At 37.9% G+C, this 19,876-nt stretch overlaps 1 protein-coding gene across 6 annotated transcripts; it reads right to left on the reverse strand.

The window, feature by feature from the left end:
• Nucleotides 1-315: 315 nt before the first annotated feature.
• MSL3 (MSL complex subunit 3) lies at nt 316-19,524 on the reverse strand. 6 transcript variants are annotated; one of them, XR_010909674.1, is made up of 15 exons: nt 19,328-19,524; nt 15,245-15,327; nt 14,746-14,841; nt 13,505-13,602; nt 12,914-13,008; nt 12,154-12,276; nt 10,881-11,041; nt 9,483-9,641; nt 7,221-7,483; nt 4,836-4,945; nt 4,007-4,106; nt 3,501-3,528; nt 3,289-3,373; nt 2,758-2,883; nt 2,222-2,311 (listed from the first exon to the last, which is right to left on the reverse strand). XR_010909674.1 is itself a non-coding variant. In XM_060769953.2 (14 exons), the coding sequence occupies exons 1-13, from the start codon at nt 19,424-19,426 to the stop codon at nt 3,334-3,336; spliced, it is 1,455 nt and encodes a 484-aa protein (XP_060625936.2). In that variant the 5' UTR covers nt 19,427-19,524; the 3' UTR covers nt 2,225-2,311; nt 3,289-3,333. The 6 variants fall into 6 exon arrangements, 4 of the variants coding, with proteins under 4 accessions (XP_060625935.2, XP_060625938.2, XP_060625937.2 ...); XR_010909673.1 differs by lacking the exon at nt 3,501-3,528; XM_060769953.2 differs by lacking the exon at nt 2,758-2,883 and having other exon boundaries at nt 2,225-2,311.
• Between the last annotated feature and the right edge of the window lie 352 nt (nt 19,525-19,876).

A 19,876-nucleotide genomic window follows, 5' to 3' on the forward strand; every position in this document is an offset into this window, starting at 1 on the left:
AGAATAAAGGTATACCAAAGTAATTCATTAAAATCCTTATTGTGTTACACCACTATCAGTTGCTGCAACAGACAATGCTACTCCCCTGGAAATGAATTAAGTAGAAATCTATACAATTGTAAATGTTATTTCAGTAAGGTTTCCCTCCGGATAGGTATAAACTTCCACTGTGGTCATGATGACATGCATTCTGAGTCTGAGCAGGTGACAAGTCATCACTCATTTTAATAATGGGTGGACCTGACTTTTAGGGATGTACTCAATTGGGTGTACAGTTTGGATATTACAATGCACAAAACTACACAGAAAAAACTGTTCCAAACATGCCAGCTTTATTTACAATTCATTCATACAAAAATGTTTCAGTGCAACTACCAGCCCTTTTTATTTCTATGCATTGTTTGAATGGAACAAAACAGTACATGACACAAAATGTGTTGAAATACAACTGAAGAATTTAAGAATTAGGATTCATCCTTATTCTACTATATTAAGTAACTTATAAATATTTAACCATTCTGCACAAATTGGTATTTTATACCTAAGTTAACAACTCATTTCGAAGCTTCAAATCTAAGACCAATTCTAAATGGTTTTAGAAACTGTGGTCAGAAAAAAAATGATTGAAGCAATGTATTCACTCCCAGAGTTAGTACCAAATATGTAAAATCTACTAATACAAGGGACTTGCCGTACTATATAATGGACTCCCATATTTCTCTCTTGATACTCAACCCCTAAAGATACACTACTATGGCCACTCGTGTGAGCCGCAACTGAGATATTTTTCTCCATATGTTCACAAGTCCTGTGACACTTATAAAGATATATATACTAAGAGTGGACATGGGGCAACTCTTGAAGGCCCTCCCCCCAGCCTCTAAAACAGTTGTTAGTTGAACTCCTACTATGGACTGTGAATTTTAAAAGTGAAAGTTTCACTGTGGTGAGGGGAGGATAGATTTTAACATTAAATTGTAATCCAATCAGAACTACTATAAAAATGAATTTCTATGAAATTAAGTATTCTGGTGTTTCTGTATAAATTAATTGGGTTGCTGTGAGTTTTCTGGGCTCTATTCCGGGCTCTCCTGAGAATGCTTCTGGAACATGGCCATATAGCCCGGAAAACTCACAGCAACCCAGTAATTCCGGCCATGAAAGCCTTCAACAGCATATAAATTAATTGTTTCATTTATAGGCTGAGATGACCATTAGATGCCCTATTAAAAAAGGGAAGGGGATTAATGCTACTATGGGATCAATGTATGTAAGTAACAGTGTTGTTGTTCATGCTCATATACCAAGTATTTTAAAGCAATCCTTGTATTAATCAAATTATTTTACCGCCACAAAAGTACATAACTATAAGTTATTTAATTTACACATCAGAGCTACCATGGTATTAACTAAAACAGTAGGCATACTTATGTCTATACTTCTACACACAAAGTAGCCCAAACCAGCCCAAATAAAAGGTAATCTATATCTCATCAGTTCAGTAAACAGTCATTTGTTTGTGCTGAGACCTCTTGCTACATTTTTGGCAAAGAATGTTCATTTTGACATTCTCAAGCCAACAAGTACATCCTGTTCTAAACAATTGCTTTCAAAACCCTCCAAAGCAATTGGAATCACGTAAGAGATGAATTAACAGTCAAATCCTATTCAGACACTGCTAAACACACACCTACTGTGGGAAAAAGCAAACCAACACTAGGTCACCCTTCCCACAAGGAATCCTGAAGCTGAAACCTTACTAAAACACCAGTTGCTAATTCTTCTGTGAAAATCCATTTGTCACAATAGCTTTATGTAATGAAGTATGAATCCCAAATGAGAACTTGTAGAATGCCACTCCTGCAATAGATACAGGCAATGTGCTGGGAGTCCATGTTGAAGAAAAAGCTCATGTTAAAGTGGAACACTGGATGGTTATTTCTCATGAAGTCTGTTTCTAATGCACCTAATTCCTTTTACTTTATTCGTACACAGTTCTATGCATCAGAAGACAGTGCAGTACTTTGTTTAACAGTGAAGGATGTGTAGCACTGGAAAGCAATGTCAGCACTCTCTGAAATGAAATCTGGTTTTCTTTTGTCAAATGAATGACAATGCTGGTGAAGTGATACATTTCAACGCCTCCTGATCTTGAAGCAGAGCAATAAAGAAGCAACCACAGAATATGTACAATTTACTGCACCCACAATTTCAATAGATGGCGTGTGGATTCTTTGTGCTGTAGTAGGCCTCGCAGGCTGCGACGTAAGCAATTTCTGGGAAAAAGTCATCATGGTATTCTGCTAAGAACCTGAAAAAGAAAAGAAAATATGTACCAAAAGCTGAAAAAGATGAATGTTCAAATTCCATTTTGGCTGCACACACATAGAACTAGTTTGCATTTAATTTAATAAGACTTACTTCAAAATAGACCTTCTGAAGGCTATGTTACTAGTGTTCTGTCCCTGTTAGAAACTACTGAAGTATCTTTAAAAGCAGCACTCCTTAAAAACAATACAAATACATTTCTTAAAAAATGCATCTCATCTTGCATTTGAATGTTGAGGAAACTACTTTAATTTCCAAATTTATGATTAAATAAGTTTTTCCTCACATAAATCCATTATATAGTCCTCAAAAATCTGAACGCAAAGGAGTTCATTCACTGACACATCATTAACTGCTCACCAGTACAGACTAGTGTTCATACATTATTACTGCATGTTAAATTACACCTCATCAGTGCTTCCTACTCACAGGATTGCAAACTCCAATTAGAAGACTAATCAAAATCACTCCTTTTACCATGATGACATTCCACAGAATGACTAATTTGAAATCGTACATGATGAATATTAATCTTGCATGCCAACTGTGAGAATGCTGCAATGAATGAGAAATTGTTTAGTGAATGTTAAGTCTAGATGTTTAAGATTTGGGAAGATTTAGGCACTACAAAGTACTGGAAACAGCCAGCATGATGTAACGGTTTTAGCACTGTACAGCAGCTCCAGAAATGAAGGGCCAAATCACTGCTTAGCCATGAAAACTCAACAGGTAGCTTAGTCAAGGCCCATTCTCTCAGCCTCAGAGGAACAGATACTTTGAATATACTTTGCCAAGAAAACTCACAACTTGAAGGTACACAACAATAGCAGAGTACTAACTTTATATAAGATATCAGTTCTATATCATGTGCATATGACATAGAACTGATAGTAAATTCACACTGGTAAGATTGATTACGTACTTTAGTATATAGGTTTGTTAAGTTTTCAATGATCTTACCTTAGAAACAATTCAAAATGTTTTACTAGTACTTTTAAGTTTTTGTCAGAAAAGCTCATCTTTCCAAGTATTTCTGGGAGCTTTACTGTAAAAGAAAAAAAAAGTGCATTTTGTAGTTTTCTTTCCTTGCTATAAAAAGTAATTGTTTACATTAACACAAAATAGACAGAATTGTGACCATCTTTAGGAAAAGGTATTAAAAAAAAGTTTACCTGTAACTGTGGTTCTCTGAATGATTATCTGTGAATTCACACAAATGTGAGTGTTATATGAGTTAACAGGTTTCAGAGAAATAGTTACAGTTAAACACCTTTTCTTCTTTGCGATCTCTCTGCCAAATATATGGACAAACACCTTTCACTAGTTTCCACTTTTCTTATGATTTCCATTTTGATGGCACAAATCTATGCCATTGTTTTGTTTTTTGGTCATGCTGAGGTGAGGCAGGCTTACCCACTCTCCCGATTTTCATTGTGTTTTTGCGTAGTCAATAAAGGACTGGAATTAGCAACTATTTGTCTTGTTTATTGCAGGCAACAGCACACAGTTTCAGGTTGGAGGGCTCACAACTAAGTCGTAAGCAAAACCATCATCATCCACATCACTTTACACGTTAAAAACTAAACAATTTACTTCCAAGTGAGCACACACCAAACATACTGCATGAGGTAACACAAAGGAGGGCATTTTAAGTGTTCAAAAACAAAACTATATTTACCAAACATCCGTAGTAAATGCTGAGACCCATAAATGTAAGAAGGTGGTGGAGGCTGATCCTCGGGGGGATAATTTTCTGGCATAAGTTTCCATGATAAAACCTATAGATAACACAATATAGCAACAATTTAAGAGCGTGTTACAAATTCAGCCAATATTTTATTGGGAATTATATAGTTAACCAGATTAGTCTTACATCAATTTATTTCACTTTTCAACCAGAGCAATTTCCAGAGCTCATGCTTAAAAGACTATGAAATGGTTACATGATCTACATGCATTCAGAATTCAAAACAGCTTTGAATATGAAATAGAATTCCTCAAAATTAAGATAGGTGATTGTTGACCTAAAAACCAGCTGCATTACATGTTCTCATTAAAGTGATGTCATAGTGCTTGTTATTTAATATAGCACAATAAAACAAGACCAGCCAAAATTCATCTCCACTTCTTATTTATCTATAGTCCAGAAAAAAGTCTGAAGAATCAACTTTTATCACATAAAATGGGAACAAAATTGTTACCTGATTGTCTAGGCAAGATGCCAAACAGTTCTGTAATGTATTTGTCTTAGAAATCTTATTAAATATTTCCAGCTATCTTCTACATATCTTAGCAAAGACTAAAACAGCTTCTGAAGCTCATAAGATACATAGGCAAGCCTCCATTCCACTTCAAAAGGCTTGATATTCTGCCATAGCTCCTAACAGCAGTGCGTCATGCAACGAGGGGGAGAGACTGATATTTTCAGAATCTAAAAAACATATTTTGTTCCCAAAACTAACTTTACAGCTCTCTGGATACCACTTTTTTCGACTACAAGAGTTTACCTCATTTAATTCATTGTTCCGTCTTCCCTCAAAGCCGGCGAACACTGCACTACCCTCTCTACTAGGAGTCAATGTAATAGGCGATGAAGATCCACTATGGACAGGGGTTTCTACAAAAGAAAAAGTATGAATGGATTATATTAACTGATATACTGTGCCTAGGACCTGTTACTCAGCTATGAAAAGTTTTTCTCTGCCTGTAACCATCAAGTCCATTTGGACATTTACAGTTATTCTCTATAGAGAGCAGGTAAATCCTACATCACAAAATGGAACCCCTAAGTTATTTCAGACATCTATCAGGTGGTCAATAAAGAAAGTATGTTCAAACACATGTCAATCCTTTCTTCTCACAGTGATGTAAAATGAAATGTATACACTTGAGAGTCATATTAGGTAGTGGCATCACTAGAGTTGGTGTCACTCGGTGCAGTAACTCATGGTTTCAACCCCAGGGATTTTTTCCTATACCAGACTATTCAGAGTTCTTAGTAATTTGTTTTGTACTAATGTGATTCATAAATGAAACTTCGCTAAATCTAATTACAAAATCAGCGACCATAAAAGACCAGCAGTAATGGAAACAACAGTTCATGCTGGTAATGCATAGAGACAAAGCAATGTGATTCAAAACATCACTGCAAAAGGGCAATATTAACTGCTCAGCACATGTGTATTAGAAGGTTCAAAAGTACATACAGACAGTCCCCAAGTTATGAACATAACAGGTTCTGTATATTTGTTCTTAAGTTGAATTGGTATGTAAGTAAGAAGAAGTACTTTTGGAAGTGTAACTCTAGCCAAAAATGTTTGGATAGCACAGGGAAGGGTTAATACCCCTATGGTGTTTGTTTTGCTGTCTGTGCCCCTGTCCAGAAGATTGCACTTCACTTTCTGTCCCTGTGATAACTGAATTTTGGGGAAAAAATGGCTTGTTGTGGAAACAAGGATTGTTCAGTGGAAACATTTTTTCTCCATTAGAACTCTTTTACAGGCATGAAATTCCCTTCCTAGAGGTAAATTTCTCTCACTTCATATTGTCTGTGCCCAGTTCTTAACTGAGTCATTTTTAAGTCAGGTGTTTGTAACTTGGGGAATTCCCTGTACTGTTTACGAAAAAATGTTATGGTTATATTTATAAAAAAATAATAGATTTCTGCTGAAAAAATTGTAAAAAAAAAAACACCATTATAGACACTTCTAACGGGGCCACCTAGTGAGACCTGCTCTCCTGGTAACAACGCCAGTGCTATCAGGAAGACAACTACAAATTAACAAGGTGTACTGCTGATATAGTCAACCATAACAATAGTTTCACATTTAAAATAGGTAGTTAATAAGAAAACACTCTAGAAACAATTTAGGATGGCAGACTGTATGACAATACAGTGCAACTTCACAAAGAGCACATTTTCCAACTATGTAATATTTAAATAACATAATTTGATAAAATTAAAGCAGAGCAGTGGGCAGAGCATGCCCTTTGGTTTATTTAAAAATATTTAGAATTGCTATCTTAGTTATTATGTGACCTCCTTTCCGCAATGTTCATTCTCCATAATATCAATGCCCATGGAATGAAAAACTCTTCATATGCACATGCTTCCCCAGTACAATATAGCATATTCAACCTACTATCAAGTGTTTTTAGTTTTGCTGCCTACCATACAGTTTGAAGACTAGCACTGCTCCTTTCCAAGTACTTCTACAAAGCAATTAAGTTGGAATTAGCTATAACCAAGGATGTCTGGCTGCCGCCCAAAAAGGCAGCCCTATTTCTCCTGATATTTAATAAAACAAAATGCTATAATATCACTATGTTGTTGCCTTGCCACAGTCTCTTCCTTTTCTACTGCTGACACATGTAAGCAGGGAAACACGAAGGGGATGCCACAACAGAGCCAGAAACATGTTTTAAGATTTTGTGGCTGATTTTGATTTCTTAAAAGACAACAAAAGTCTATGAAAAACAATCCACATGGGGACTGATGCAGACTTAATTATATTTAACAATGAAATCCACAGGATAAGTAATCAGTTTCAGCTGATATACTCCACACATGGTTTAAATTGAGATCCAGCCTATTTCTCTTCCAGTTCTCAATTTAAAAAATCTGTTTGGGCAAGGAATGCTGATGAGTGAAGGTTTGAACTGAATGCATTCAGGCTCAAAAATAGCTATTATCTTTTTTTTTGGGGGGGGGGGGGATTAGGCACCCAAGAACCTACCCTTATTCCATCAGTGATATACAAAGTGAATTGGACAGCCAAAAGCCATTGCACTTAATGCAATTTCTTTAAAAAACGACCAACAGGGAAATGCTCACAAAAATAATCTGCCCCTTCCTGTAAAGAGATCTTCTCCTTCCCCTAACCCCAACCTACTCTTTTCAAGATGCAAAAACAATTTTGGCATTGAAGCAGGAGCATCAATATTCCGTCGTTTTGGTTGTGGAGAAGCACTACTTTCTGACAATCTATCACTGTTGGATGTGTGACGAGTAGATCGTCTTAGAGAATGCAGTATTTCAGGCTCGGTTTTTCGCCGTTTAGGCGTTACAGGTTCTACTGTCATAGGCAGACTATCTGTGGACTGTGGAGTTGATGGATTCAGAAGAGGGGGGCTTGGGGAAAGCTCTTCTTGATTTCTGAAGGGCAAAAAGAAAGAAGTGTATGAGAGTAATACAGGTGTACCTCAGTTAATTAACTGGGTGTGTTCCCGCACATTACTTCAACAAAAAAAAAATGGTACCAAAGGAAGAAATAGCATGAAAAGAATAGGTCCCACATCACAAAAAGAGAGTAGGTCAACATAACCCAGCTAATGCTATATTCAAAATCAGCAATAGGTACATGTGAAGAGAAACAGTCACATCAAGTGAGCCTTACATAAGCAAACTAAAACATTTTGAATTTTCTAGATGCCATTTGAAAGTTTTTCCAAAATACATCCCAGGATTCTTTTTTTTTTCACAACTCTTGTGTTATCTTATCATTTTTGTTGTTGTTATTGTTATATTTATACCCCACTTTAACTCTCCCGAAGGAGACTCAAAGTGGATTAACATAAAGGCATTAGTATGCAATTTAAAATATACAATTATGCAAACATTAAAACAGAATTAAATATAAACAGTATTTAAAAATCAGTTAAAATCTATTAAAACATATTCAAAATTAAAAACCACAGTACCCCCTAACTAGATCTTAAAAACCTTCTTCTTTAAAAGTGTGCCTGAATAAGGACAGCCTGGCATCAGAAGGACAGCAGGAAGGGGGCCATTCTGGCTTCCCTGGGCAGGGAGTTCCAGAGTCGATGGATAGCCACTGAAAGAGAAGACCCAACTCTCTCATTCCCACCAACCAAGCTTGAGATGGAGGTAGGACTGAGAGAAGGGCCTCTCCTGAAGATCTCAGGTTTGTACAATGGGATGTAGTAGCCAAATAGTCTGGACCTGTACTGTCTAGGGCTTTAAAGATCATAACCAGCACTTTGAATTGTGCCCGGAAATGGAATGGCAGCTAGTGTAGCTGCTGCAATGGGGGGTTGTCTACTCCCTGTAACCAGCCCCAGTGAACAAACTGGCTGCAGATCTTTGGGCCAGGTGAAGTTTCCGAGCACTCTTCAGAGGCAGCCCCACGTAGAGCGCATTACAGTAATCCAGATGGAATGTAAGTAAGGCATGTACCACTGTGGCCAGATCTGTCTCCTCAAGGAATGGGTGCAGTTGATGCACAAAAGGCCCTCCTGGCCACCTCTGACACCTGGGTCTTCAGGTTCAGTGCTGGGTCCAGGAGGACCCCCAAACTAAGGGCCTGTGTCTTTAGGGGGAGCATGACCTCATCCAGCATTGGCTGGATCTCTATTACCTGATCTGTCTTCAAAATGACCAGGAGTACCTCTGTCTTGCCTGGATTGAATTTCAATTTGCTTGCCCTCATCCAGACCATTAATGATGACAGGCACTGGCTTAGGGTCAGGACAACTAGAGTTGGATGTCATCTGCATATGGGTGGCACCATACTCCAAAGTTCCGGATAACCTCTCCCAGCAATTTTGTGTGTATGTTAAACAGCATGGGGGCCAAACATACTCATCTATCATGGGAATAACTGGTAAGAAAGGCTCCTTTCTGACCTTCTCAGTTGTGCTCAGTAAAATTATTGAAGCAACTGCTATTTATTTTGCCTGTTATAGAACATGTAGCTATAATGGGGTTAGTTTTACTGCATTATTTTCTGCTGAAATGCTCTGCAATGCAACACAAAGGTCTATGTTTCTCCCGCTCTCTTTCATCATACTGTCCATGGCAAAAACAAAATGTCCAGCTAAATTGAGCAGATGGAGAAAAGTAAGGTTGGATGTGAAAAAAAAGGCTTTGTAAAAAGGAGCTTCTTAGTCAGAGGCTTTGTTAACTTGTACATGTGTAAAAAGTTACTTATTTATGAATTGTGCATGCACCCACATTAAAATCTTAATTATGCAAGTTTTTAAAAAGCAAATTTTTTACCTTCTAGTTTTTCTTAGCCTGAATGTTTGACACCAAAGGAATAATTGCACAACAAAGTTTCAGCCTAAAGATTAAAAACCTTGCACATGATTGAAAATATGCTCAAGAGAAGGTATTTTAAAAACACCAAACCCACCTGTTGGAATTTGCTACATTCTCTTTGATGGGAAGAAAATATTTGGAAGATGTCACCTTCTTAAACTGTGCTTGTTCATAAGGATACAATAGAATCAATGGAAGTGTGAAGTCAAAAGTTATTCTTAGTCCATCCACCATTTCTTTACATAATTCAACACTAGAAAAATAAGGATGTAAAACAAATGATTAAATATTTTCTATAATTAACTAATAGTATTCTACAAGGTAGATGATTTATTTCCTTTTTGGAGAACTAAACAGGTTATTCTGTTTTAACAGCTCTGTACAGTCAGTGTACACTATTCTACAAAATAGTGCAAAATTTAATGGGATTTGGCTGTTCAAATGAATAAGCACCCACAATTTTGATAGACTCTGCTAAATGTCATCATCATCAAGACTGAATTCAATGAAAAGTGGGTTTTGTATGATAATGGTATGATCTTCGGAAAACCCCATCCCCAATGCAAAGGAAACGAATAACAGACAAAAACCAATAACATGATCACAGATCTAATTGGGGAAAGGGAGAAACATACTGAAGTGATACGGATGCAAGCAGAAACTAAGACAAACTAAACACTCTGAAGAGAAAAATATCTGCCAAGAACACGGTATCTCAAGGTCTGGAGTCCAGGAATCATAAAAATAAAGTTCTGTGAACTACTGCATTTCTTCAATTGTAAGATGCACTTTTCCCCCTATATAAACATTTGTAAAAATGGGGCATGTCTTAGAAATGCAACTGTATCTTGTGCATGTTTTTGTTGGTGGTGGTTCTGAAATTAGGGTGCTTATAAAAGGTTCATGCTATTTGAAACTACTGCTGCACTTAATAAAAATCCAGAACATTCCCACCCTTCACATTAACACATCCCTTCAAATCAAAATAATACAGGGAGGGTTTAAATCCTCTACAATCCAACTAAACACATTTCTGTTTCCTCACCTCTCCTCAAGGTGAAAATAATCTTTGTGCTTAGTTACATAAAATGATAATTGAATTCTTAAACAGTATTGAAAGGCAGCTATACATCGGGGGGAGTGGGAAAAGCTTTTATTCCCCAAACTCCGTCAATAAACTGCTGGATCACTGGCTTTCATCCAAGACAAGGTCATAATCCAAATGAAGAATTTAATTGTAATAGCTGACTTTTCCCTGTTCAAAAACTAAACAAGGCAGTTATTAATAGCTCTTCTGATAACTAAAAAGCCATAATCTCACTACTCAACAAATTTGCTACAGTGCATTAGTTAACCTTTGTATTTATCATCATAGGCAAGTGGCTAATTATAAGCTCATTAACAGCAAGTGAATATGTGCTGCTTTGGAAATTTAGCCATTCATTTGAAATGGTCGCTGTAGAAGCACAAAACTGAAATAGCGCTAGCTTACTTCTTTTCTGGCGGGATGTAGTGAACATTCACGTTGGTGTGTGACGCCATTTGGTGATGCCGTGATCTTTCATTGGCTGAAAAAGCTGCATTAATGGCAAAATGCTTCACATAGGATTCCAAAATGGTTATTATGTTTGTCTGACATGGCAGTTTCACCAGCTATATAAAAGAATCAATCAGGTATCAAATTAAAGAAGTGATTTTATGCAATATCACCCAAACTCATTTTCTGACTGCTCTTTGTTTTTAATACCAATATTTTCACACACACGTTTTAAGCTTACGCAAAAAAAACAACATAAAAATAGGTTAGGCACCAGAAATCCAGTCAACTGTTTGAGGAGCAGTAGACAGCAGCTACCTAATGCACATCATAGACTTCCCTGTTCTTAAACTCATTTTACTTTAAACGGAAGGGTTGTATTTCACAAATAGAGTCTTGCACACATTCTATATGACATTCACCTACCTATCCCTTTTATGTCTGTCATTCTGTACATATATTGACTACCATAGGAAAATACATGTATTTCCAACCAATGCACATTATTATGCATATTATAGGGGGACACTGTACAAAATGAATGCTATTGGGGAAAAATAGAAAGCACTATAGGCCATGCAGACAATACAATAAACATGAAAAGGCCCATTTCCCAGTTAACAATTGCTCACTGCACTTATTTGTTGAACAAGTACACTGTTTCACTTTCAGTGAGTCTGGTTTCCAAGTCTAGTATGTCCCACAAAACCTAGCTACCACATTACATTATTTAATGTTCACTTCACGTGTGCTCCCAACTATACAATGATGAAATAGCTGGGCCATTTCTGATTTATGCAGCTTCTGCCTCAGAAATGACTTCTCTAAAAATAATGTGACTCAGCAAAACAAACTTACTTACAAGAAACAAGACCATGTAGTAATCTACTTTTTACATTCTATTTTCTTCTATGTTGTCCAAGAGGAAAGTGGTCAAGGATTATTCATAATGTACTATTTTTATTCTTTAAGTATCCTGACTGATTACCAAAAGAAGAAACAAGCTATGTATTTTCAATCTAGAACTATTTCACTAGTTTGTATTCTGCCTCTAGTAAAAACTAAAGCTGCAATCCTACAGAGACTTACTTGGGAGCAAAACCCACGGATGCAATTGTGCTTATTTTTGAGTCGACATGCAGATGATCACACTAGAGTGTTCTTTTCTGCATACAAAAATTTAGCATAGATGTTTCTACCTATTTTCATTCATATAAGTCATTCATACCCTCTTTCTTCGGTTAATATAGTAACAATCTTCTTCAAGCTTCTTTTTTAATATATCAGGAATTTCTATATTTATTGCTCTTTCTTCCATGTCCCTTTTGGTATGAGTCTCTTGCTCGTCTTTCTACAAGAAAAATGTACAAAATTACATTCTTCTCATGTATTACGAGATGATGTTATACAGAACAGAATATTCGTGTACGAAAGTATTCTGTAATAATAATAATAATAATAATAATAATAACAACAACAACCACCTAATTTGTATTCTACCCTATGTCCCTGAATGCAGGGCAAACACAGACAAATGGCAAACATTCCATCTATAACATCAATATACACATGTAATGATAACAGTTTGTTAATATTTGTTTCGAATAATTTACAATGGGTTGAATTCAGATTTGGTTTATGTTAGACTACTGAGATCAGACTACGACTTAGAAATTAAAATACTACATTCTCACTGGTCCCATTTAGTCTACTATAGGCATGCTTTATAGTGTATCCAATCCAAAACTTGCAATAAGATTAACATCACAAGTTTACCAGGCTGGAGGTTCCTCACATTTAGAACGAAAATCTATAATACAGGGTTAGTCAAAATGCATAGGCCAATAAGCCATTCAATTGTATGGCTTATTGGCCTATGCATTTTGACTAACCCTGTATATCCACCCTTTGTACTCAGAAATGATTGATAACTGTTTGAAGGAAGTTGTTTTTCACCAAGAGGGTCAAAATAGTTTGAATGAACATACCATTTCTGTCTTCGAATCAGTATCACTTTCTTCACTCCTTATTTCTTCATCTGTGTCTTCATCACTGCCATCAGAAGAAGAACTACTACTTACAGCTGTAGAAGAAAAAATGAGTTACTTTTGACATCTAACACACACTTACTGACTTCACTGATCGAAGACATGAACTATGGAATAAGCTAAAACTGGTAGCATCTAAAAATAAAATACAATACTTAATACTTGCCAATAACAATGATAAATAATGAATATTGAGGTGTTCAATCTATTCTGCAATAGTTAGCCTTCTAAAATATAAATTGTATTGTTGAAGGCTCACAACCTCTGAGGATGCCTGCCATAAATGCAGACACGTCAGGAGAGAATTCTTCTGGAACATGGTCATACAGCCCGAAAAACTTACAGCAACCCAATGGATTATTTTAATTCCTACAAGCCCAATAAATAATCTAAGGTGTGTTTAAAGTTAGTTTCTGAGACTTGTAGAGAGAAGAAGCAGTCCAGGTTTGAAGGGGAGATACAACCACTGTGGGATCCTGGCTCATTCTGATACCCAAACACACCACGCACGTGAAGTAAGGAACAACTTACACTTCACACTGGTCTTCTCATTTTCTTCAGCGGGGAGGATTTTCAATACAGAATCAACACCAGGCAACCTCCGACGCCCCTTCTTTCCTTTTCTTCTCCTAAAATATTTTTTCAAAGTTCAACATTAATCTTACTATCTTTTTAAATGCTTTTAAATCCTTCCTTAAATTAATTAAAATACAGCATGAGAAGGAATACACAAATAAGCCAAAACTAGTGAACCACAGATTCTTTTGTTATATATTTAAAGTATCACAGCTCTTCTCACCCTTGTGGTCAAAACAATGGCAACCTGAATCTTGAGATAAGAGGAACCCAGCAGCTGCTGGGGTTCAAACATAACCAAGATGAGCATGCTCTTCTTTGTGACAGTTTTGGACATCAGGTTTGGAAACCATGGCTTCATTCTCATTTGGATAGTTCAGGCCAATAACTATTTCCCATATGTCTCAGAAACTATTGGCTTGCCTCATGATCAAGGATTGCAACCTATTCTAACTAAGCAGCTATCTTTTTAAAATGTTATTCATCACGGATCAAACAAAATCCCATCTAATAAGACAAAGATGGCTGTTTTCAAGCAAACATAATATTCTTTTAAAAGTATTTGTACCTAACAAAATAAAAAAGGATTAGAAAAGGATAGCAGTGTCTCTTTTTACAAGAGCAAGGGGGAAGTTATCGGAAATTCTAATTCACCATTATTGTTCTAATAGCTATTATAAGGCCTACCTCTCTCCTATTTCTAGAATTCCAAACATGGACTCCCATTCATTTCCTTCATTACAAAGGCAACATATGGCCTGGGCTATTTTATGATAATAGGGACACTAGATTCTAAAAGTTCAGCAGACAAAGGGAAATGTCTGAGGGCCCTTCCAGACCGGCTCTATATCCCAGGATCTGATCCCAGGTTTTCTGTTTATCCCAGATTATCTGGTGATACAGACTCATATAATCCAGGTTAAAGCAGAAAATCTGGGATCATATCCTGAGATATAGGGCCTGTCTGGAAGGGACCTCAGTATGTACAATAAATTTCTTTTAACAGAGAAGATACAATTATAGATCAAAACAATAATCAACCTGAATTCAATTACTAATTCTAACTATGGATGAACATTAACCTACTATTCAAAACTGTATTTAATGGAGGCTAATAATTGATTGAGTTAGTTTTGTACATTAAGTTTGTATTTCAAATAGTATCATTTATTACAATGGAGATATTTGAGCCTTACATGCGAGCTACTGCTTTCCTTGCCAATTTACGCTGTAATCTGCGGTTCTCATCAGTGTCACGAAGAACATGATCTTCAGCTGCCCATCTGTCCCAGCTAAGTATTAAAAAAAACACACCCACAAAAAATAAAGCATGTTAAGTCTGAAGCAACTCTTCTTTGATGACACATTACACCATTTGAGAACTGTTCAGTTCAGAGGGAAAAGCAAGTGAAGACAAAGATGATAGAGGGGTATAGAATTACAGATGATGCTGAGATAAGTAGCTTGGTCTCTGTCTCAAAATATTAGAACCCATCCTCTAAAATTGAAAGGTGGGAGATTTGGGGTGATAAATATAACAGTTATATTTAAGGTGGATATATAAAATTGCTGCCTTGTGGTCACAGATATCACAGGTGCATAGACTCCACACTCTGAATGTGGATGTTTCACATTTTGAAAGTATTTTCATGAATGAAAAGAATTACTATGTGCAATGTGCACATGTGTTCTCACCTTCTGTTCCAACCATTAAAATGGATCAGATATTCTGGAATCTTTCTTCCTTTATCATCCTTTCCAATAATAATGTCAACAACCTGAAATCAGACATTTATATAGTACATGATTTGGTAAACGTTTCATCCTATAAATACTCAAAATTATCTAATTATTACATTTGCACCATATACTGCTTGTAATAAAAATAATTTTATTTTTTAATCAATATATTTGGTTTGAGCAGTTCTGTATTTGGAAGAAGTGGTATTTATGTTTTAGAAAAGAAATGGGACAGTACATAGGCAGTACTACACTTTTAAAAACAAAAAATTGTCATATCACTAACATACTACTGGGTGGAGCGTTGGAATTTGCTTCTTTTTAAATACATTTAGAAGCAAAATATTTGGTGGCTGATAATGTGTTTAAGGATGTGTAGCAGGTTGTTCTGTGGCTGTCTTTAAAGTACACATTATGTTTGAGGGAGGCTCTTTACTTATCACAAGCCTTTCAAAATTGTCATTGGAGTTGTCAGAGAACCAAAAAATGAAAGCACCTGACCAACTCTTGTAACTTTAAAAATAGTCTGATCTGCAGATTAAGCTAGTTCCAGCATGTAAATATATTCCCAGTGATAACTACGGCCCTTCTACGCTGCGATATAATCTAAATTATCAAAGCATCCACATTCTCTGCTTTGCTCTGGATTTAATGAGTCTACACTGCCATATAATCTAGTTCAAAGCAGATAATCTGGATGTTATATGGCAGTGTAAAAGAGGTCTAACTTATTACATGGTGTACTATTGTGTCTTATGAAGTAGGAGGAAGTTCTTGTCACATTTGTCCTAATCATGAAATTCGGAGGCTGTCAAAAATTCCCCACAACACTTGAAAATGACAAATACATGCCATCTGCTAGCATTTACCTGACACATGTCAGGTTTTTACTAATACCAAGGGGGAAGGTGTAGCCATGACACTTCACCAATCCCTGGCACACCCAGATTTTCTGAATCAGTACTACTAAAACTGGTAGTCCACATCATGTTTCCAGGAAATAAACTGCTGTATTAAAGTGGTGTACATACTGTGCTGCTACTGGACACTGTGAAAAACAATCTGGTGGCCCTCTACACCAGATAGTTTAAGAAGTACTACACATATAGCTTGAACATCCCTTATCCAGAATTCCAAAACCCAAAATATACATGGGTGGCTGAGACAGTGGCACATTTGTTTTCTGATGGTTCAATGTACATTAATTTTGTTACCATGGTACCATGTATTTTGATTAAGGAAGTAAGGGATACTCAAACCATATTATTCTTTCTCAGAGAAAAAGTGAACCACTTCATTTCCATAAGAAACAACTTGTATTTTAAACATATTGGGGCAGGACCTTACAAATGTTCAAACCAAATATGCACATCCCACCAATGCTGGTTTTGTTTTTCATTTGTGTCAGTTATGTGTCTGCCACGGGAAAAACTCTCCCTAGCCCCATGTACCAAATTATAATCCATATGCACCTATCACAATGTAACATTACCTTTAAAGGTAAGGCACAGATAATTCTAGATATCCATCAAATAATAATATTAGAAGGATATATGTTGCCTGTTTGGCTCCCATTCTTCTGTCTCCTCCTTCACATCCCAAAAGTGTCAAACATAGTTGCCATTATTCAGCAGAGCTTTCCAAACTGTGTCTCAGCTGGACTATGTAGGTGTGTCAAGCAAACATAACAATAAGCCTCTCAGGGCCTTTCGACACAGCCATATAACTCAGAATATCAAGTCAGAAAATCTCACAGTATCTGCTTTGAACTGGGTTATCTAAGTCCACACTGACATAGATTCCAATTCAAAGTAGAAAATGTGGGATTTTATTCAGCTGTGTGGAAGGCAATATCTTACAAATCATATATTTTAAAAATATATAAATGAAAGGCTTAGCATGAGAAATGTTATGTCCCCATTACAATTTATGTATGTCCATATTTTTTATAAGAGGTTAGTTGAACTTCCAGTTTGCTAGTAAAACTAAATTACTGTATCAAAACATGTTACACGACTCATGTCATGAATGTGAAATGTTTAAAAAGCTCTGCTATATAGAGTATCCCTTATCTGAAATGCTTGGGACCAGAAGTGTTTCAGATTTTTTTTTCACACCTGTTTTTGAATATACATACAAAATGAGATTATCTTGGAGGGGAGACGCCAACTCTAAATGCACAACCTGAAAGGAATTTCATGCAACATTTTTTGTAATTTTGCGCATGAAACTACGTTTGTGTGGATTAAAATATAGGAGAGCAATCTCCGTTAGACGTGTGGACAGATTTGGAGGATTTCAGGATAATGGACATTCGACCTGGGGCCGTTCCACACAGCCATATAACCCAGGATATCAATAGCGGATAATCCACAATATCTGCTTTGAAGTTGGTTATCTGAGTCCACACAGCCATATATCCCAGTTCAAAGACGATAACGTGGGATTTCCTGCACTGTGTGGAAGGGGCTCTGGAGTACTGTTTTCTTCCCGAAAAACAGAGGCACCGCTACCTCACTGGATATCATGGCAGATAACCGTTAATCCATAATATCTGCTTTGAACTGAGTTGAGTCCCCTTCTACACAGCTGAATAAAATCCCACAATTTTCTGCTTTGAACTGGAATATATGGCAGGGAGACTCTGTGCCTTTCCAGACAGGCCCTATATCCCAGTATCCAATTATATGAGTCCGCACTGTCAGATAACCTGGGATAAATAAAAAACCTGGGATCAGATCCTGGGATAAAGGATCCATCTGGAAAAGCCCTTAGATAACCCAGTTCAAAGCAGATATTGTGGGTTTTTCTGGCTTGATATTCTGAGATATAGTATTGTGGAAGGGCCCTGAGTCCATACTTCCATATAACCCAGGGCCCTTCCACACAGGCCTATATCCCAGAATATCAAGGCAGAAAATCCCGCAATATCGGCTTTGAACTGAGTTATCTGTGTCCACATTCAGATAATGTGAGGTTTTCTGCCTTGATATTCTGAGATATAGGGCTGCGTGGAAGGGCCCTGAGTCCCCACTGCCATATAACCCAGGGCCCTTCCACACAGCCCTATATCCCAGAATGTCAAAGCAGAAAATCCTACAATATCGGCTTTGAACTGAGTTATCTATGTCCACACTCAGATAATGTGGGGTTTTCTGCCTCGATATTGTGGGTTATATGGCTTTGTGGAAGGGCCCTGAGTCCACACTGCCATGTAATCCAAGGCCCTTCCACACAGCCCTATATCCCAGAATATCAAGGCAGAAAATCCCACAATATCGGCTTTGAACTGAGTTATCTGTGTCCACACTCAGATAATGTGGGGTTTTCTGCCTTGATATTCTGGGATATAGGGCTGTGTGGAAGGGCCCTGAGTCCACACTGCCATGTAACCCAGGGCCCTTCCACACAGCCCTATATCCCAGAATATCAAGGCAGAAAATCCCACAATATCGGCTTTGAACTGGGGTTATCTGAGTCCACACTCAGATAATGTGGGGTTTTCTGTCTTGATATTCTGGGATATCAAGGCCCCCCAGTTCAAAGCGGACAATGTGGAAGGGGGCCCTGGGGAACTGTTTTCGTCCTAAAGAACAGAGACACCGCCACCTCGGTTGTAACGACAACAAAACAATAATATCCTTAATAAAATAGTTCCCCTCCCAAAGACCCAGAAGTCTGGAACGGGAAAAGGAAGGGATGGGAAAGGAATGAAAGAAGACGGCCAACCCTTAAAACCCTTTCAAAGACTGCAGGGCCACCATAAAGGCAAACATCCGCGTTCGCCTACAAGGGAGAGAGGGAAAGAGGCAATAACCGGAAGTTCAGCGCCGGAAGAAGGCCGCTTCCGCTAACGGCAGTTGGCGAAGAAGAGGTGAGCACGGAGGGAGGGGCACGGAGGGAGGGGCACGAGCGGGCGGCGCGAGGCTCTTTAGCAGCCAACCAACCAGCGAGCAGAAGGGAGTGCGCGCGCCCCCTCCCTCCCTCCCTCGCTCGCGCGGCCCAGTCTGGTTGGGTGGGTCGGCCTTCCTCACCCACCTTGGCATCATAAAGCACCTTGGCCTTGGTGGGGTCCGGCTCGAAGCAGAGCACTCTCTCTCCTCTGTGGAATTTAAATTTCATTCCCCGCGAGGTCATTTGTTCATCATGGCGAAAGCGAAGGAGGCGGCCACGCCCGGGCACGGCGCGACGCGGGACCCGCCGGCTCCGCCTCTGCCCAAGGAAGGAGGGAAGGGAGGAAGGAAGGAGGCGCGCTCACGCAAGCAGGCAGGCAGGCCCACGCAGAAGCCCAGGCCCGCCTCCGAGGGAGTGGAAGGCAGGCCTCACGAGGGTTACCAGCATTATTAGAGATATTTCTATAGGCAAGCCGAAGAGTTAGCAAGGCTGTTCCCTTCCCCCAGGTTGTACAATTGAATAGTTCTATTTATGCAAGTAAAAAATAGATAAATAACAAAATACATTGTCGAAGGCTTTCATGGCCGGAATCACTGGGTTGCTGAAGCATTCTCTCCTGACATTTCGCCTACATCTATGGCATCCTCAGAGGTTGTGAGGTCTGTTCGAAAATAGACAAGTGGGGCAACCAAA

This window comes from Anolis sagrei, chromosome 3, assembly GCF_037176765.1.
Source record: "Anolis sagrei isolate rAnoSag1 chromosome 3, rAnoSag1.mat, whole genome shotgun sequence".
NCBI lineage: Eukaryota > Metazoa > Chordata > Lepidosauria > Squamata > Dactyloidae > Anolis > Anolis sagrei.

Coding starts and splice junctions, on each gene's coding strand:
- MSL3 (XM_060769955.2), bottom strand. CDS start 19,426: ATGACCTCGCGGGGAATGAAATTTAAATTCCACAGAGGAGAGAGAGTG. Junction 4,946..7,220: donor GTTTTTGCATCTTGAAAAGA/GTAGGTTGGGGT, acceptor TTTCTTTTGTAG/AAACCCCTGTCCATAGTGGA. Junction 3,374..4,006: donor GCATTTACTACGGATGTTTG/GTAAATATAGTT, acceptor TTTCTTTTACAG/TAAAGCTCCCAGAAATACTT.